This window comes from Somniosus microcephalus, chromosome 7 (assembly GCF_052327205.1).
Source record: "Somniosus microcephalus isolate GS21.2 chromosome 7, FLI_Smic_1.0, whole genome shotgun sequence".
Taxonomy (NCBI): Eukaryota; Metazoa; Chordata; class Chondrichthyes; order Squaliformes; family Somniosidae; genus Somniosus; species Somniosus microcephalus.
The window spans coordinates 55,624,599-55,645,873 of record NC_140993.1 but is presented as its reverse complement, the minus strand read 5'-3'; the positions used below and the strand labels follow the sequence as shown (position 1 = coordinate 55,645,873).

General features: G+C 46.1%; 1 protein-coding gene and 1 non-coding gene across 3 annotated transcripts in view; one reads left to right on the top strand and one right to left on the bottom strand.

Moving 5' to 3' along the window:
* Window positions 1-21,275, bottom strand: part of LOC147114640 (CMP-N-acetylneuraminate-beta-galactosamide-alpha-2,3-sialyltransferase 1-like) — a 190,268-nt gene that overhangs the window by 24,210 nt on the left and 144,783 nt on the right. For both annotated transcript variants that reach the window (XM_085992472.1, XM_085992473.1), the window contains exon 3: window positions 8,404-8,597. In XM_085992472.1, the coding sequence (XP_085848598.1) occupies window positions 8,404-8,597 (194 nt within the window). The remainder of the gene's footprint in view (window positions 1-8,403; window positions 8,598-21,275) is intronic.
* On the top strand, window positions 554-662 carry LOC147114641 (U6 spliceosomal RNA). The gene has a single exon (XR_015079132.1). It is a non-coding gene; the product is annotated as a U6 spliceosomal RNA (small nuclear RNA).

Below are 21,275 nucleotides of genomic sequence, written 5' to 3'. Positions count from 1 at the left end.
TTCACTCAACCAACATCACTAAAACAGATTATCTAGCCATTATCATATTGCTCTTTGTGGGAACTTGCAAATTGGCTGTCACATTTCCTACATTACAACAGTGACTACACTTCAAAAGTGCTTCATTGGCTGTAAAGCACTTTGGAACATCCTGAGGTTGCAATAGAAGCTATTTAAATGCAAGCCTTTCTTTCTTTTTACAATTGGTCTCAGTGTTCCTAGCATTCAGTGACTACAGCCATACTGATCAGAAAGCTCCAAGTTTCTATCTCTGAGCTATGCTCAGTTAGTTCATCTTAGCTGGGGCAGCAATTTTGGGGTTTTATATCTCCGGCAGTGAATTAGCCTGCTGACATTCACTGCCGAGGCTCATAGATAAAAAATGGCTGAGGTGCTGGAGGATAACTGGCACCTGTGGAACTGTACCTCAGCGAGAATCAACACTTAAGGGAGCAAATAGGAGTAATAGAAATAAGCTGAAAAGACAGGCTCTGACGATCCTTCACTGGGTAATAAATGCACCTTGAGGTGCTAAACCTTGCAGGTTAGGAAGGTCCAAGGTTCGATTCTTGATCTGTGCTAAAATGGGAAGGTTACAGGGAAAATTGGCATCACCCCCGTGCAAGCATGACACACAAATTTACAATTGAATCCATATTCTATGGGTGGATGAAATAAACTCTCTTAATGCTGGGAATGAAACCTGGGACCTTCTTCATTTAGAGCTTCCAATGTTATCTAATGAGCCATTGTCAAAGCCTGTTGTTTGACCTAATCTTAGCTGGTGCAAAAGTTGGGGCTGTCTCAAAGCACTTCCCATACAAAGAATGACTTTGAACTGCAGTGGCAGTTATGTAGGGGGAACACAGGAGCCATTTTGCACAGAACAAGATCCCACAAGCAGCAATGGGATGAATGACCAGTTAATCTGCTTTTGGTTGAGAAAGGATTGTTGGCCAGGACACTGGGAGAACTCCTTGCTCTCCTACGAATAGTGCCATGGGATCTTTAAGGTTTTCCCGAACCAGACGTCTGTGTTAGGTGGGTATTAAACATCCCTATTTAAAGTTTCATCAGAAGGACAGGGCCTCTGCTAATGCAGCACTTTCTCAGTGGTGCACTGGAGTGTCATCTTACAATGTTGGGCTCAATATTCTGGAACGTGGCTCAACCCCACAATGTTCAGGCCCAGAGGCAAGAGTGCCAACTAAGCCAAGTTTGTCTCGGATTCAGATCACTAGAGGTTGACAAGCTCAATCTAGGTAGGTGAACAAACATCAGAGAACCACACATAGGAACATAGGAACAGGAGTAGGCTATTGAGCCCATCAAGCCTGTTCCACCATTCAATGAGATCCTGGCTGATCTGAGACCTAACTCCATATACCCGCCTTTGACGCATATCCCTTAATACTTTTAGTTAACAAAAGTTTTAAATCTCCGATTTAAAATTAACAATTGCTCTAGCATCAATTGCCGTTTGCGGAATAGAGTTCCAAACTTCTACCTCCCTTTGTGTGTAGGAGTGTTCCCTAATTTCACTCCTGAAAGGTCTTATTATGTCCGTGTATAATTGAGACACGGACTGCAGGAGTTGATTATAACAAGTCTTTACTGAATGGAGACAACCTGGAAACTGAAACTACAGAAGCCTGCTAGGGCCTTTTATACAGGGGTGGTCACTGCCGGTACTGCAGTCTGAGACCAGTTATTCCCTTAAAGGTACATACACAACAATTCCTCCCCTTTTAGATAAACAGTATATAACATTCATTTAACAACTAAATAATAACTAATTACAATTACAATTACGGTTGCTAGATACATTGGTTGAAGTTAAGCAATTATAAGTTCAGTCTTTGAGGAGGCTTCCTGATTCTGTCTGGATAACGCCTCTTTGGAATATCAGGTTCTTCTGGCAAGGTTGAGTCGGGATCAATGTCGTTGTTTGGTTCGCCTGCTTCCAATATCACCGATTCTGCGGTAGATGCAATTGGTACTTCGGTTTCATCGTCAGGTATATCAGATCGTGGTGTGGAGTTGACGTTTTCCAGTGACTCTAGAATCTGGTCAGCATGGCGTCTTACAATGCTCTCCCCAACGTCCACGGTATACATTAGAGGTCCTTGCCGTGTACAGATCGTTCCTGGCTGCCATTTCTCTGTGCGGTAGTCCCGGGCCAAAACTGGTTGACCTATCTTAAAACTCCTGGTCGGCCTTTCATTCATATTCTGAAACTGCCTGTTCTCCACATCTCTTCTGACGTTTGGCTTAACCAAATCCAAGCGGCATCGTAGTCTTCGATTGAAGAACATCATGGCTGGAGTTTGGTTGGTAACCGCATGTGTCGCATTCCGGTAGGCAAACAAGAAGTTATCCACCTTGTGTTGTAGGAGTATGTCTTCATTACACATTGCCTTGATAGCCTTCTTGAATGTTTGAACAAACCTCTCGGCCAATCCATTAGTGGCTGGATGATATGGGGTGGATGTGTAATGCTTAACACCATTGTTCTTTAAGAACCTCCGAACTCTTCAGGCACAAACTGTGGTCCATTGTCAGAGCAAATCTGTTCAGGCAGCCCATTCCTGGAGAATATGGTTCGTAAGACTGTGATAGTTTTTTCTGTGGTGGTTGAGGACATTTTTATTACCTCTGGCCACTTTGAATGTGCATCCACCGCAATTAAAAACATCGAGTCCATAAAGGGACCAGCAAAATCAATGTGCACCCTTTGCCATGGAGATGAGGGCCACTCCCATGGATGTAGAGGGGCTTGTGGTGGGGCGTTTTGGACCTTCTGGCATCCTGTACAGCTCTTGGTCATCTCTTCGATTTCTCTATCGATTCCCGGCCACCACACAAACGCTCTGGCTAAGTTCTTCATTTTTACCCCTCCCAGATTACCCTCATGAAGCTCATTGAGCACTCTATCCTTCAATTTGGGTGGAATTACTACTCTGGATCCACACATCAAGGTTCCTCTGCACACTGACAGCTGTTCTCTTCTCGGCGAGAATGCTGGCAGCAGTGGTTCGCCATGTGCTGGCCATCCCTTCACCGTTAAATCATAGACCCAGGAGAGTGTCGGGTCATTTCGTGTTTCCTTTTCTATGTTTGCATTCGTCACAGGGAGACATTCAACTATAGTCGAGTAGAATATCTCCACTGGATCCACTGCCAGTTCTTCTTCCACCGTCGGCAACGGTAGGCGCGACAATCCATCAGCATTCCCATGCTGTTTAGTTCCTTTGTACTCGATGTCATATTGGTGAGCCCCTAGGAAAAGGGACCACCTCTGTAGCCGTTGTGCCGTCATTATCGGTACGCCCTTCTGAGGGTTGAAAATGGAGACGAGAGGTTGATGATCAGTTAGTAGAGTAAATTTCTGACCGTGCAGGTAGTGATTGAACTTTTTCACCCCCCCACACCAGGCTGAGGGCCTCTCTGTCAATCTGGGCGTAGTTACACTCGGCTGAAGTTAACGAGCGTGACGCAAAAGCTATCGGCCTCTCTGAACCATCAAGGAATTTATGTGACAGTACCGCCCCAATGCCGTAGGGAGACGCATCACACGCCAGTCTTATTGGTAGTGATGGGTTGTAGTGAGCCAATACTTCTCTTGAAGTGATTAGGTCCTTACTCTTCTGAAAGGCCCGCTTGCATTCATCGCTCCATTTCCATGCTACTCCAGTTCGTAGTACGGCGTTCAGTGGATGCAGAATTGTGGACAAATTCGGCAAAAACTTATGGTAGTAATTCACCAATCCGAGGAATGACCTCAGTTGCGACACATTTTCAGGCGCTGGAGCCTTAACTACCGCTTCAATTTTGTCAGGGGACTTATGCAACCCCTCTTCATCAATCACGTGGCCACAATACGATATCTGTTTCTTAAAAAACTCGCACTTGGGGCGATTGGCTCGTAGCCCATGTTCACGTAGTCTAGTGAGCACCTGCTCTAGGTTGGCAAGGTGTTCACTGTCATCTTCACCTGTCACTAGGATGTCGTCCAAGTAACACTGAGTCCCCGGAATCCCTTGCAGGACTTGTTCCATTGCTCTTAATAATAATAATAATAATTCAACTTTATTGTCATTGTACAATGCACAAGTACATGAACAACGAAATGTGATCTTGCAAGCTCCCATGAGTCCAGTACAAATAACATTAACATTAAACGTAAATAGCACCGTCCTGGGAGAAGCAAAGCCGCTGCGTCTGTGCGCGCCGCCATTCCATTTCCACCATTCCTCCTGTCCGACAATCTTCAGCCCAGGGGCTTTTTCCGTGACCTTCTCACCAACCGCCCCTCCTTGGGGCTCCTTCCGTGACCTTCTGCACCTGGTCTTTCCTGATGGTCACCCCTCCAGGTACTAACCAGGCCTGGCTCTGCTTAGCTTCCAAGCCTTGCCAGTGACCCTGTCTCTAGTCCCAGGAACAGGGCTTTGCCATATCACCGGAGCTGATGCTACTCCGAATACCAGTCAATTGTACTGGTAAAGACCTTTGTGAGTGTTTATCGTGAGATACTTCCTAGAGGATTCTTCAACCTCCATCTGCAAATATGCTTGTGCTAGGTCAATTTTTGTAAAACGCTTCCCTCCAGATAGTGAGGCGAAGATATCTTCTATCCTTGGAAGAGGATATTGTACTGTGTGAAGGACTGGGTTCACCGTCACCTTGAAGTTCCCACAGATGCGAACCTTCCTTGGCTCCTCAACTTATTGTTTAACGTTTTTTTCATGACAGGAACGATGGGTGTCGCCCACTCGCTCCAGTCTACCTTAGATAACACGCCTGCATTCTCCAGATTCTCCAGCTCTGCCTCGACGGCTGGGCGAATTGCATATGGTACCAGTCTTGCTTTGAAAAACTTGGGAATTGCATTCTCCTCTATTTTTATCGAGGCGGTTATGCCTTTAAGAGTGCCCAGTTCTTGTTGAAATACCTCTTTGGCGTCAGCTAAGATTGTTGACAATCGTCCAGGAGTGACGTCGTCATCCTTTTTACCAGCCACCGTCAGTGCCTGAATGGAGTGCCAGTCTAAACTTATCTTTCTGATCCATTCACGTCCCAATAATGGTGGTCCACCATCTTGCAGAATGTAGAGATACAATTTCCGTATTTTCTTGCCGTTGTATTCGACAGGCATCCTTATTTTTCCTCTGGGGTATACTTTTTGCCCCGTATATGTCCTCAAGACAATGGATGTCTCTCTCAAGGGTATGTGTGAGAATAGCCGCTCGTAGTCGCGTCGATTCATGATGGTTAGAGCTGATCCTGTATCCAATTCCATTTTGACTTGGGACCCTGCTATCGTGAGGGTGACCCAAATGGTTCGGTGATCCTCTTTTGCGATTACGTTGTGAAGTTTGAGACAGCTTAGTCTCTTGTTCCCGGATTCACTATCGCTCATCTGGTCTTCGGAACTACTGTCCGTCATCTTTTGTACTTTCCTGTACGGTTCCTTAGTAGCCTTTTTGTTGTCGTTGGTCTTCTTCCCAGACCTGCAAACTCGTGCAATGTGTCCCATCTTTCCACATTGCCTGCATATTTTGCCCTTGGACCAGCAGTCCTTCTGGTCATGGTTTGTTCTGCCGCAGCGATAACATTTTGCAAATCCCCGTGTCATTTCATGGGTGCCATATTCCTGTGGCTTTTGTTGTATTTCCGCAGCTCCCCTTGCTGCTGCTTCGTACGATACTGCCACGCTGAAAGCCTTATCTAGCGTCAGCTCTTTCTCTGAGAGTAACCTCTTCTGGGTTCCTTCACTCAGGAGTCCACAGACAAATTTGTCCCGTAAGGTATCTGCCAGTCCTGCTCCGAACTGGCAGTGCTTTGATAGCTTGCGTAGTTCCGTAAGGTAATCAGCATTGCTCTCATTTTTATGCTGATTTCTCCTGTGGAATTTAAATCTTTCTGCTATCAGCAGCGGTGTAGGATTTAGGTGTTCCTGTAGGATAGCAACAATTTCGTTAAAACTCTTCGCCTTCAGTTTGGCTGGAGTAATCAGGTCCCGCAATAGGCCGTACGTTCTTGCGCCCATTAAATTTAGCAATACCGATGCCTTTTTCTCATCGGCTATTTCGTTTGCCTCACAATATACCTCGACTCTTTCCACATACGTGGTCCAGTCTTCTATTGCATTATCGAAGGCAGTAATATCGCCAGTCTTTGGCATCTTGAAAATCTAAGATGGCGCCTCCCGCGCTTTTCCTTCTTCCCCGCCGAGTTAAGATGGCGCCTCCCGCGCTTTCCCGCCGCTGCTGCCAACGCTGTTGCTGGCGATTATATTTATTTTACTATCCTGTAATGGCGACGCCCTATGGTCTTTGCGCCTCCCCGATCGCTGCTGCCAACGCCGCTCTCCGCGGTATTTTTATTTTTCTATCGCGCTTCAATATTTGCTCCGTTAATTGAAGAACCGTTCCCGTCGTGGAGCGGACCCTCTGGGACACTTCCCTCCCTCTTCTTAGGTCCGAACGCTGCCCGGCTTCGAAGCACTGGCGCGCCCTGTGTGCTCCACCCTCTCTCTCTCTCTTTGCTTCCCGACTCGCTGCCCGGCCCCGTTGCAGAGCCACCCGATCGAGCTCTAGCCCGCTGCAGCCCAGGAAGGATCAGTGCACTACCTGCCACCAGCCTGATTAGCTGGGAAACCACAGACTGGAGAACCAAGCCTGGCTCTCGACAGTCTCTCCTGCAATTTTTCAATTCGATGATTTGGAGGGCGGTTGCCCACGGTCCACGCCCGTTTCTCGAGTTTCTTTGGATTATTTATTTTTTTCTTTCTTCTGGCTCCGACCTTCAATAACGTCATCTGAGGTGCTGCCGAGTTGCAGGTAAGTTCGTTTCTTACTCGTCGCCAGTATTATGTCCGTGTATAATTGAGACACGGACTGCAGGAGTTGATTATAACAAGTCTTTACTGAATGGAGACAACCGAGAAACTGAAACTACAGAAGCCTGCTAGGGCCTTTTATACAGGGGTGGTCACTGCCGGTACTGCAGTCTGAGACCAGTTATTCCCTTAAAGGTACATAAACAACAGGTCTGGCTCTAAATTTTAGAATATGCCCCCTAGTCCTAGAATCCCGAACCAGCGGAAATAGTTTCTCTCTATCTACCCTATCTGTTCCCCTTAATATCTTGAAAACTTCAATCAGATCACCCCATAACCTTCTAACTTCTAGGGAATACAACCCTAATTTGTGTAATCTCTCCTCATAACTTAACCCTTGAAGTCCGGGTGTCATTCTGGCAAACCTACGCTGCACTCCCTCCAAGGCCAATATATCCTTCCTAACTTGTGGTGCCCAGAATTGCTCACAGTACTCCAGGTGTAACAGAGAAACATTATGGAATTTAATACAGAGAAGTGTGAGGTGATGCAATCTGGCAGAAGGGATGGGGAGAGGCAATATAGACTTAATGGCACAGTTCTGAAGAGTGTGCAGGGACAGAGGAACCTGGGGCTTCACGTGCATAGATCTTTGAAGGTGGCAGGGCATATTGAGAGATTAATTAGCAAAGCATATAGGATCTTGGGCTTCATAAATAGAGGTATTGAGTACAAAAGCAGGGAAGATATGCTGAACCTTTATAAAGCTCTGGTTAGGCCACAACTAAATTATTGCTGGTCACCACACTTTAGGAAGGATGCAGAGGAGATTTACTAGAATGGTTCCAGGGATGAGGGACTTTAGCTACAAGGTTAGGTTGGAGAAGCTGGGGTTGTTCTCCTTGGAGCAAATGAGGTTGAGGGGAGGTTTGATGGAGGTGTACAAGATTATGACAGGTTTGGATAAGGTAGACAGAGAAAGGCTGTTCCCATTAGCTGATGGTACAAGGACTAGGGGATACAGATTTTAAGGGTTTGGGCAAGAGATACAGGGGGGGATGTGAGGAAGAACTTTTTACGCAGCAAGTGGTAATGACCTGGAACTCGCTGTCGACAAGGGTGGTGGAAGCGGAGACGATCATTGATTTCAAAAGGAAATTGGATAGGCACTTGAGAGAAATAAACTTGCGGGACTACGGGGATAGAGGGGGGGGAATGGGACTGATTGGACTGCTCTACAGAGAGCCGGCACGGACTCAATGGCCTGAATGGCCTCCTTCTGTGCCGTTATGACTCTATTATGATGTATGTTCCCTTTGGGTAGAAATTGAGCTTTGGGTTCAATTTACAAAGAGGTTTGTGAACTTTTTATCTTCCCTCCAATTTCTCTCCACTCCTTTAGGTGCTGATAGTAAGGAAATAAAAAGTATCGCACAGTGGTTTGAGAAATTTTAGCTGCAGGCATGGCATCATTAGTACTATTTTATTTGAGCTCTGAACTAGCCTCTTTCATCTCCTCTAATAGGCAGGCAACACACTACTGTTAGCACCAGGTGACTTACCTCATGACAAAATCATTAGAGTCAATTGATGGTCCATAATTGGATCCTTTTAAATTCCCAGAATTCCCTACTACAGCACACGTCCTACATCTGTTTGGTCCCTGGTTCATGGACATGCTGTCTCCCGGAAACAGCTCAAATAGTTCTTTCATCAAGATAGTGATATTAGTTGGCTTTTTCTCATTTTGCAGCTTCTATGGGAAGATAATATATAAAAAAAAGATTTATTAGTTTACACCCAACAATTCCACACCATACTTAGAATCAGGTATAGCTTAGCCTTATTATAACGCTGTGTTTGGTGTCCAATGAGGGATTCAATATAGCATGGCTAAATCAATGAGGATGCAGCAAACTTGCTATGCATTGGACCATTGTGTATAAGGACTGAGGCTGTCTTTCTGATGGGCTAGCTCACACTGTTGTGTAAATATTTTTTCATTTGTAGTATTGGGGGTAATTTTGACTTTGGACTAATTGAAATCAACGGAAATGAAAATCAGGAGTAATGTTTAATGGGCTATATACCTCATTGATATGCAGGAATTTTTTTTTATCCGGCACGGATGGGACCGACGTGGTGCCGGTTCATCAAAAATTCCGGATAACCGAAAGCTATAGTAAAAGATACGGAGAGCTGACAGCTCCGTATAAAGCAACAAACCCTGTTGCTTAGCAACAATTCAATTCAATTTTATTTGTCATATATGCAGCAAACGTGTGTACTGCACAATGAAATGTTGATTTTTACGAGTCCTCCCAACATTGGAATAAATATGGCAGAACAATGATAAAAATACTAATAGAAATACAGTATTAATAAATAAAATAACAGTAATAAATAATAATAAATTATTCATTCATGAATCTTATGGCCTGGGGGTAGAAGCTGTTTCGAAACCTGCTGGTACGAGACCGTATGCTTCGGTATCTCTTACCGGACGGGAGCAGGGCGAAGAGGTTGTGGCTGGGGTGGCTTGCGTCTTTAATGATTCTCAGGGCCTTCCCCCGGCACCTCTCGGGGTAGCTATCCTGCACAGCAGGTAGTTTAATTCCTATAGCATGTTGTGCAGCTTTCACTGCAGAACAGTGGCCACAAGTTCCAAGCGTCTCTGTAGCTTAGCAACAGCTGCAGCCACACCCTTGCACAGCAACAGATGGAGGAACGCAAGTAGAATATGAAGTAAAACCTACTCCTGAATTTTGCCGGTTAACCGAGATTTCCGGTTATTTAGGTGCCGGTAAATCGAAAGTTTCCTGTAGCTCATTTTGCACTATTTCCCAAAGTAAAAATTAGCCCATTGAGTTGCATTTTTCATGACCCCAGGATATCCCAAAGTGCTTCACAGCCAATAAAGTCCTTTTGAAGTGTAGTCACTGTTGTAATGTAGTGAAACGCAGCAGCCAATTTACGCTTATCAATGAGTTAAATGACCAAATAATCTGTTTTAGTGATGTTGCTTGAGAAATAAATGTTGGCCAGGACAATGGAAAAACTCTGAGGAAAGGTCATCGACCTGAAACGCTAACTCTGTTTCTCTCTCCACAGATGCTGCCTGACCTGCTGAGTATTTCCAGCATTTTCTGTTTTCATTTCAGACGTCCAGCATCCGCTGTATTTTGCTTTTGTATCAATGGAAGAACTCCCCTGCTCTTCTTCAGAAAGTGCCATGGGATCTTTCATGTTCTTTGAGAGATGGGACCACGATTTAACATCTCATTCAAAAGATGGCACCTCCAACAGTGCAGTGCTCCCTTAGTGCTGTACTGAAGCATCAGCCTTGATTATGTGCTCATCTCTCTGAAGTATGGCTTAAACCCACGACCTTCTAACTCAATAACAACAACTTACATTTATATAGCACCTAAACGTCCCAAGGATTTTCACAGGAGCATTATCAAACAAAATTTGACACTTAGCCATGTAAGGAGATATTAGGACAGGTGACCAAAAGCTTGGTCAAAGTGGTAGGCTTTAAGGAGCATCTTAATGAAGGAGAGATAGGTAGCAAAGTGGAGAGGATGAGGGAGGAAGTTCAGAGGAGAGACTGCCACCACTGAGTTAAGGCTGACATGAGGTACTCTATCTGCCATTTCTTCATGAAGCAAATAGAAAGCAAAACAAATGTGTAATTATATTTTGAAAAAGGGTTTTGACCCGAAACATCAACTCAAATTTCTCTCCACGGATGTTGCCTGACCTGCTGAGTTTTTCCAGCATTTTCTGGTGTAATTATGTTGCGCCTTTCACTTTCCCAAGGACCGTCCAAAGTGCTTCACAGCCAACAAATTACTTTTGAAGCACAGCTACTGTTGTTATATAGGCAAAAAAAGCAACAAAAAACTGCACACTGAAAAGTCCTTTAAACAGCATCAGAGACAGTCAATCTGTTTTTGATGGTGTTGGTTAAGGTATAAATGTTGGCCAGGATATCCTGTTCTTTTTCAAATTGTGCGATTAGATCTTTTACATTCCTCTGAACAGGCAGGCCTTGGTTTAATATCTCAACTGAAAGGTGGCACCTCCAACAGGTGTAGTGCTCCCTCAGTACTGCAAAAGAATATCAGCTATCCATGGGTAGGAGGTGGGAATTCTTCTCTACCACGCAGAGTTTCGACAAGGTGGTACTTCTGCCCGTTGATGTAGTCTGCTCCATCTTGAAAGAGCCCTACTGCCCGCTGTTCAAATCGCCTGCCTGTTTCAGGCAACAGGTCCCTTTTAAAACAGAAATCGGGGTCCTATGAAGTACAGAGGAGCCCGATTGCTGTTCTGGTCAGAACTGGTCTGACGCTGAGTTCCACAGGCAATGGTACTGAAGAGGCCCGCCAAAGATAAGTGTCCAATTATTTTTGTGGGACCCAGAGGAGCAGGAGTGACCCAGTGGGGCTCACAAAAATAATCTGGGCTGTTGCCGCCCCAGGGATCGCTTCCGCGATCACGACCACCCCCACCCCCTCCCTGCAACTTACCTTGCAGGCAGATGTCCTGGACCGATCTTAAGGCCTCAATCTGAAGAGCTGCATCGGGTTACTTGTTCGGCACCTCGCAGATCGCCTGACAAATTTAAATGAGGCCAGTCTGTTGCTCAAAAGTCAAAATCATCCCCATTGCCTTATTTAAATAGTCAACTCCGTTTGTACATTGTGTAACTTTACTATTGTATTGTCAGTTTTTTGTAGATGTTTTTGATTTTAGATATTATTTTATACACTGTAAATGCTTTCTCTCAATAATCTGTCCTGCGCAGAGTTCTGTGGTCTGAGGATTAACGATAAATATAAACAGAAAATGCTGGAAATACTCAGCGGGTCAGGAAGCATTTCGGGAGAGAGTAACAGAGTTAACGTTTCAGGCCGGTGACCATTCATCAGAACTGGAAAATGTTACAGACGTAACAGGTTTTAAGCAAGTACAGAGGCAGGGAATGTAAGAACAAGTTCAGGCAGGCGGAGGAAGGTGATGGTCGATGGGGACTGGTTGGTCCTCCATTCAAGGAAGAAACGGAGGGCCCGCAGGCCATCCTGGTGGAGGATGGAGGTGTAGAGGGACTTTATCCTCAACCAAGGATTCCCCTCCCCTGTGGGTGACAGGGCCCTCGACCGTGTCCATCCCATTTCCCACGCCCAGCCCTCACCCCTTCCCCTCCCTCCCAGAACCACGATAGGGTTCCCCTTGTCCTCACCTTCCACCCCACCAGCCTCCACATTCAACGGACCATCCTCCGCCCTTTCCATCCTCTTCTATCAGTATTCCGAAGGGACCGTTCCCTCCCCGACACCCTAGTCCAGTCTTCCATTACCCCCAACACCAGCTCCTCTTCCTATGGCACCATCCCATGTAAGCACAGGAGATGCAACATCTGCCCTTTCACCTCCTCCCTTCCCACCATCCAGGGCCCCAACCACTCCTTCCAGGCGAAACAGCGATTTACTTGTACTTTTAATTTAATGTACTGTGTTCGCTGCTCACAATGCAGTCTCCTCTACATTTGGGAGACCAAAAGCAGATCGCTTTGCTGAACACCTCCGTTCAGTCCGCAAGTGTGACCCTGAGCTTCCGGTCGCTTGCCATTTTATTACTCTGACCCACTCCCACTCGGACCTCTCTGTCCTCGGCCTGCTATACTATTCCAATGAAGCTCAACGGAAGCTCGAGGAACAGCACCTCATCTTTTGATTAGGCACTTTACAATCTTCCGGACTCAACATCAAATTCAATAATTTCAGATCATAACCACTGCTCCCATTTTTTTGGACAGCGGGTGCCAGTAATGATTCTGCTGTTCATTTAATCACTCCTACCTTCCACCCTCTCACAGACCTGCTCTTTTGTTCTTTCCTCCTCTCCACGCCCCCCCTTTCCCTGCCTCTGTAATTGTTTAAAACCTGTTACATCTGTAACATTTTCCAGTTCTGACGAAAGGTCACTGGCCTGAAACATTGGCCCTGAATTTGTAGCCGGAGGCTTCCCGCGGGGAAACGCCTCCGATCCGCAAATAAAATGCCCGCGTACCTGGTGGTCCGGGAGGTAGGGAGACTCGCGGTCCTGGGCCTCTCCGAGCACTCGCGGGTAGAGGCCCACGTATCTCCAGGGCGCAGGTGGTTCGCAAGCGCCGCTGGGATCACGTGGGCCGGCCCATCGATTTAAACAAGGGAATCCCCATTCATGCTTATAGGGATTCCGTATGTATGGAAACCCCATAAGCATGAATGGGAATACCCCAAAAAATACATCTACACTTCAAAGAAATGAAGAAAAAAAAAAATCACATAATTAAAATTAATTAAAATGACATTTAATTAAATATTTAAAACAAAAATTTAATTTTTTGAAAAATAAATGTACATGTTTTAAAGGGGCTAAAAATAAACTTACCTTATTTCACAGGTGTTTAAATGTATAAATTATTGATAACATTTTATTTTTCTGTTTTTTAAAACTCTTACGCTGGTAAAATTCTGACAGGGCTAGACAGACTGGATGCAGAGGGGATGTTTCCCCTGGCTGGGGTGTCTAGAACGAGGGATCAGTCTCAGGATACTGGGTAGGACATTTAGGACTGAGATGAGGAGAAATTTCTTCACTCAGAGGGTGGTGAACCTGTGGTATTCTCGACCACAGAAGGCTGTGGAGGCCAAGTCACTGAATATATTTAAGAAGGAGATAGATAGATTTCTAGACACAAAAGGCATCAAGGGGTATGGGGAAAGAGCGGGAATATGGTATTGAGATAGAGGATCAGCCATGATCATATTGAACATAAGAAATAGGAGCAGGTGTAGGCCAATCGGCCCCTCGAGCCTGCTCTGCCATTCAATAAGATCATGGCTGATCTGATCCTAACCTCAAATCTACTTTCACTCTCCATCCCACCTGAACCCATGTGATCTCCTGGGAAAGGCGAAAAACCAGATAAAAAACCCAATGGCCAATTTGGGAGAAAAAAATCTGGGAAATTCCTCTCCGACCTATCTAGGCGATTGAAACTCGTCCAGGAGATCACTCTGTCCCTGTATTTCCTGCTGTACTTACCTTCTGTAAGAGGTGATCTCCACCCCAGCCAGGAACAGGTCCAATTTACTCTTGAAGGACTCCTAGCTGGCAGCCTGTTCCCGAGGTCTCCACTAATCCCTGTGAATAGAACCATCTCCTGAAATCTAACACAGAATTAGAACACAAGAAGTAGGAGCAGGACCAGGCTACACGGCCCCGGGCCCGCTCCGCCACCCACAGGGCCATGACCGATCCGAACCTAGACTCATGTCCGATTTCCTGCCCGCTCCCCGTAACCCCTAATTCCCTTTACTTCTAGGAAACTGTCTATTTCTGTTTTAAATTTATTTAATGATGTAGCTTCCACAGCTCTCTGGGGCAGCAAATTCCACAGACCTACCACCCTTTGAGTGAAGAAGTTCCTCCTCATCTCAGTTTTGAAAGAGCAGCCCCTTATTCTAAGATTATGCCCCCTAGTTCTAGTTTCACCCATCATTGGGAACATCCTCACCGCATCCACCCGATCAAGCCCCTTCACAATCTTATATGTTTCAATAAGATCGCCTCTCATTCTTCTGAACTCCAATCAGTAGACTGTCAATCTACTCAACCTCTCCTCATATGTCAACCCCCTCATCCCCGGGATTAACCAAGTGAACCTTCTTTGTACTGCCTCGAGAGCAAGTATGTCTTTTCTTAAGTATGGACACCAAAACTGTATGCAGTATTCCAGGTGTGGTCGCACCAATACCTTAGTTTTCTGTCCGTTAACCAATCCTCTATCCATGCTACTATATTACCCCAACCCATGAGCCCTGATCTTGTGTAATAACCTTTTATGTGGCACCTTATCGAATGCCTTTTGGAAATCCAAATATACTACATCCACTGGTTCCCCTTTATCTACCCTGCTCGTTACATCCTTAAAAAACTCTAATACATTTGTCAAACGCGATTTCCCTTTCATAAACCCATGTTGACTCTGCTTAATCATGTTATGATTTTTTAAGTGACGATGCCATTTCCTTAACAATGGATTCCAGCATTTTCCCGATGACTGATGTCAGGCTAACTGGCCTGTAGTTCCCTGTTTTTTCTCTCTCTCCTTTCTTGAATAGTGGTGTTACATTTGCGACCTTCCAATCCGCTGGGACCATTCCAGAACCTAGGGAAATTTGGAAGATCAAAACCAATGCATCCAATATCTCTTCAGCCACCTCTTTTAGAGCGGGCTCAGCAGGCCAATTAAGGACCACCTGGCAACAGGTGACGTCACAGATTGATATTTCATCTGTCAAGACATTTTAACAGATGAAATATCAGCATTTGACAACTGTTTGATGCTGTCAAACACTGACAATCTGTACTCCAGGTTAATTCCTTCCTCTCAGGATGATTTAGAGATCTCCCCGGAACAGAAAGCTGAATGCTGGAACTTTTGTCAGCTCGCTGGTCTCACCAATACCTTGTACAACTGCAGCAATACCTCCCTGTTTTTATACTCCATCCCCCTAGCAATAAAAGCCAACATTCCATTGGCCTTCTTGATCACCTGCTGCACCTGCATACTAACTTTTTGAGTTTCGTGCACCAGGACCCCCAAATCCCTTTGTACTGCGGTACTTTCCAGTTTCTTGCCATTAAGATAATAACTTGCTCTATGATTTTTCCTGCCAAAGTGCATAACCTCACACTTTCCAGTGTTGTATTCCATCTGCCAAATCTCTGCCCACTTACTCAGCCTGTCTATGTCCCCTTGCAGGTTTTTTATGTCCTCCTCACTCACTACTTTCCCTCCCATCTTAGTATCATCTGCAAACTTTGATATGTTACACTCGGTCCCTTCCTCCAAATTGTTAATATAGATTGTAAAGAGTTGGGGTCTCAGCACTGACCCCTGCGGAACACCACTAGTTACTGATTGCCAGTCTGAGAATGAACCATTTATCCCAGCTCTCTGCTTTCTGTTAGATAGCCAATCCTCCACCCATGCCAGAATATTACCCCCAATCCCGTGATTTTTTATCTTGAGCAATAATCTTTTATGTGGCACCTTGTCAAATGCCTTTTGGAAGTCTAAATACACTACGTCCACTGGTTCCCCTTTATCCACCCTGTATGTTACGTCCTCAAAGAACTCAAGCAAATTTGTCAAACATGACTTCCCCTTCGTAAAACCATGCTGACTTTGTCCTATTAAATTATGTTTATCCAAATGTCCCGTTACTGTCTCCTTAATAATGGACTCTAAAATTTTACCAACCACAGATGTTAGGCTAACTGGTCTATAGTTTCCAGCCTTCTGTCTACTACCCTTTTTAAATAAGGGTGTTACATTAGCAGTTTTCCAATCTGCCGGGACCTTTGCTGAGTCCAGGGAGTTTTGGAAAATTATTACCAATATATCCACAATCCCTACCACCACTTCCCTCAAGACCCTAGGATGTAAGCCATCAGGTCCAGGGGATTTAGCCGCCTGAAGTCCCATTATTTTACCGAGTACCACTTCCTTAGTGATTTTAATCGTATTTAGCTCCTCCCCCCCAGAGCCCCCTTTTTGTCCAGTGTTGGGATATTCTTAGTGTCCTCTACTGTAAAGACTGATACAAAATATTTGTTCAGCGTATTTTTTCATTGAATGGCGTAGCAGGCTCGAAGGGCCGAATGGCCTACTCCTGCTCCTATTTTGCTATGGTTCTATGTTTCTATGTTCTAAAAGCAAGCCTTCCGCCTGTTTCTACCAGGCATAAGAATTTCACAGGCATTCGCTGGGCAGAAACAGCCCAACTCTCCGCCCACGGATGCCCTATTCCAGGGGATTCGTACGATCTGTCAAGAAGATGCTTATGTAAGAATGTAAAGGGTTAACGCAGAAACTATAAGCTTTTGTGAGATTATAAAATGTATTGGGGGAAAAATTTGGTTAATTTGCACCTCCCAGGCTAACTGGGCGCAAGGCAACTTGCACCCGGGCGCGGTGCCACTAACGCCTCCCGCGAAATTCAGCGGGAGGTTAACAGCGGCGGTAACCATTAGCACCCCGCGGCGCTGCACCTCCGGCGATGACATAATCGCCATGCGCAGCGCCCCACTCAAGCCCTGGCCGCGATCTTTGGTAGCGCCCCCTGACTTATCGCCAGGCGATATGTCCGACAGGGTTGGGGGGGGGGGGGTTACATGCGGCTGGTGTGGTGCAAATTAAAGGGGAGGTGCTGGGCAGCCATTTTTGTTGCTGGCCGCCTGCCAGCACCTGCCCCCATTGCTGTCCCTGGCTTCCTATGAAGCCCAAAGGGGCTGCGACCCAATTTTGCCCCCCATTGATTTTTATAAGTATTCCTTTTTCTTGTTAAATCGCTCTTACTGATTACAAGACATGACAGCAAAACAGTGCAAAGTGCAACTATATTTCTGTAAAATGGAGCATGAGATTAAATCAGGTTTGTGCAGAGATAAAAGCGTTGCATCTAATGCTTCCATTTCCTGTGTTGGCAAAAAACTAAGTTTGTTGCTGTGCAAGCAATTTTTTTTTGCAAAAGTCACAACTATTTTCGGTTATTGGTTAAAGCCCATGGGCTAAAATTTTTATTTAGTGCCCCGGAAAGATTAGCACCCCCGCGACGGCAATTGAGTGGTAGAGCCCCAAGAGGGAAGCGGGGCACTTCCCTCTTGGGGCACTGCAAGGAAATATCGCGGCGTGATGTCGCTGTGGCACATCGCGCCGCGGTATTGCAGGCCCTCCTCCCCTTCTTAAAGGGGAAGGGCGTTGCGCAGCGCGACCCGGGGACCAGCTGGGTCCCCGGGGATCGGGAGTGCCGGCAAAAGAGCCCAGCACTCAAGAGAAGTGCCGAGCTCATGGAGTGCAGCAGACACTCCACGGCGGGGGGGGGGGGGCGGGTAAAGAGGCCGGGGACGGGAGCGGAGGCAGATGCTGGCAGGCGGCCAGCAACAAAAATGGCCACCCTGCACCTCATCTTTAAATAGTGCCTCCCCGGCCAAAGGTAGGCGCCCCTGACCCCATCAGACATAGCGTCCGGTGGTAAGTCAGGGGGCGCTTCCGAAGATCGTGGCCAGGGCACGAGCGGGACACTGCATAGCGATGACGTCATCGCCGGCGACGCAGCGCCACCGGGCGCTACCGGTTACCACCGCCGCTAACCTCCCGCTGAATTTTGCGGGAGGCGTTGGCGTCGCCGTGCCCGGGCGCTAGTTGCTTTGCGCCCCGTTAGCGCACTATGCAAAGCAATCACATTTTTCCCCCTATGTCTTGCGAAGTCTATGTCATACACGGGTCGAGAAAGAACAGAAAGAGACATTGAGACTGAAGGTGTCAGATAAGATAAGGGGGGATATGTGAAAAGAAGAATAGGAGAAATGGAGACCCTAGGGCAACTAGTCATAGAGTCATAGAGTTATACAGCACAGAAAGAGGCCCTTTGGCCCATCGTGTCTGCGCCGTCCATCAAGCCCTGTCCAATCTAATCCCATTTTCCAGCATTTGGTCCATAGCCTTGTATGCAATGGCATTTCAAGTGCTCATCCAAATGCTTCTTGAATGTTGTGAGGGTTCCTGCCTCTACCACCCTTTCAGGCAGTGAGTTCCAGACTCCAACCACCCTCTGGGTGAAAAAGTTCCTCCTCAAATCCCCTCTAAACCTCCTGCCCCTTACCTTGAATCTATGCCCCCTTGTTATTGACCCCCCTACTAAGGGGAAAAGTTCCTCTTTATCTACCCTATCTATGCCCCTCATCATTTTGTACACCTCAATCAGGTCCCCCCTCAGCCTTCTTTGCTCCAAGGAAAACAACCCCAGCCTGTTTAGTCTTTCTTCATAGCTGAGGCGCTCCATCCCAGGTAACATCCTGGTGAATCTTCTCTGCACCCTCTCCAAAGCAATCACATCCTTCCTATAGTGAGGTGACCAGAACTGCACACAGTACTCCAGCTGTGGCCTTACCAGCGTTTTGTACAGCTCTATCATAACCTCCCTGCTCTTATATTCTATGCCTCGGCTAATGAAGGCAAGTATCCCATATGCCTTTTTAACCACCTTATCTACCTGATCCGCTGCCTTCAGGGATCTATGTACATGTACACCAAGGTCCCTCTGACCCTCTGTGCTTCCTAGGGCCCTACCACTCATTGTGTATTCCCTTGCCTTATTTGTCCGTCCAAAATGCATCACCTCGCACTTTTCAGGTTTAAATTCCATTTGCCACTTTTCCGCCCATCTGACCAACCCGTTTATATCGTCCTGTAGCCTGAGGCTTTCCTCCTCGCAATTTACCACCCCACCAATTTTCGTGTCATCTGCGAACTTACTGATCATATCATTTACATTCTCATCCAAATCATTTATGTAGATCACAAACAGCAAGGGACCCAGCACCGATCCCTGAGGTACCCCACTGGACACAGGCTTCCAGTCACAAAAGCAACCTTCGACCATCACCCTCTGCCTCCTGCCACTCAGCCAGTTTAGGATCCAACGTGCCAAGGCACCCTGGATCCCATGGGCTCCTACCTTCTTGACCAGTCTCCTATGCGGGTTTGTCAAAAGCCTCACTGAAGTCCATGTATACCACATCCACAGCATTTCCCTCATCCACACACCTTGTCACCCCCTTGAAAAATTCAATCAGATTGGCCAGACATGATTTACCCTTGACAAAGCCATGCTGACTATCCCCGATTAATCCTTGCCTCTCCAAGTGGAGACTAATTTTGTCCCTCAGAATTTTTTCCAATAATTTCCCTACCACAGATGTTAGGCTCACTGGCCTGTAATTCCCTGGTTTATCCCTGCTACCCTTCTTGAATAATGGTACTACGTTAGCTGTTCTCCAATCCTCTGGTACATCCCCTGTGGCCAGAGAGGTTCTGAAAATTTGTGTCAGAGCCCCTGCAATCTCCTCCTTTGCCTCACACAGCAGCCTGGGATACATCTCGTCCAGGCCTGGGGATTTATCCACTTTTTGGCCTGCTAAAACCGTTAGTACCTCCTCCCTCTCGATGCTAATATGTTCAAGTATATCACTGTCCCCTTGCCCGATTTCTATGTCTACATCGTCTTCCTCCATAGTGAACACAGATGCAAAAAATTCATTTAAACCCCGCCTACATCATCTGGCTCTACACACAGATTGCCACTTTGGTCCCTAATGGGCCCTACCCTTTCCCTGGTTATCCTCTTGCCCTTAATATACTTATAAAACATCTTAGGATTTTCCTTTATTTTGCTCGCCAGTGTTATTTCATGGCCCCTCCTCGCTCTCCTAATTTCTTTTTTAAGTATGCCCCTGCACTTTTTATACTCCTCTAGGGCTTCCTCCGTCTTTAGTCTTTTGTAACTGCCAAAAGCCCCCCTTTTTTTCCTAATGCATTTTTGTATATCCCTTGTCATCCAAGGTTCCCTTTGCTTGTTGGTACCACCCTTGACCTTTACAGGAACATGTTGGCGTTGTACTCTCTCTATTTCCCTTCTGAAAGTCTCCCACTGCTTTGATGTGGATTTTCCTATAAGTAGCTGCTCCCAGTCCACTTTGGCCAGATCCTGCCTTATCATATAAGTGGTCAAATAAGGTCAGGTGGCCAAGGAAAAGGATTATAAAAAGTGTTGGGCGCAGAGGGGGAGAACACCCTGAATCAACCACAGCCTGCGCAAGGTGGATACATGCTGGCTTCGGTCTAACACCTTCCTGGCTTTGAGAGGAGAGGGAGGCGACCCACGTTAACTCTGTCCAGTGACCGGGCAGTACTGTTTGGTACTGTAAACTACTGCTTGAGACAAATAAAAGACTAATTGTAACCTATTGGTATCAGGTCCAAATCCATTGCAAAATATATTTCTTAAGGCTAAAGGGATCAAGGGACATGGGGAGAAGGCAGGGACAGGGTACTGAGTTTGGATGATCAGCCATGATCTCATTGAATGGCGGAGCAGGCTCGAGGGGCCGAGTGGCCTACTCCTGCTCCTATCTTCTATGTTTCTATGTAAAACAAGGATAGAAGGGTTAATTGGCTGAGTTCCCTGAAATCCTGACACTTGACAGGTTGCAAGTGGGTTTTAGCGCATGTGCAGTGCATGTCTAAATCCTTACAGGCGTGAACACACCTCATACACACCCGTAGGGGCCACAAATTACAGCCTAATAACTCTGGTTTCTCTCTCCACAGATGCTGCCAGACGTGTATTTCCAGCATTTTCTGTTTATATTTCAGATTTGCAGCATATTTTGCCTGAGGATTAATAATACTGTTTGCAATGATCTGCTTACAAGAAACGTAGTCTTGTGCTACACTATATAATCTCTTTGAATAGGCAGATATTACTTTTAAAGACTAAATAAATGTATTTATAAATATAAATATATTTATTTA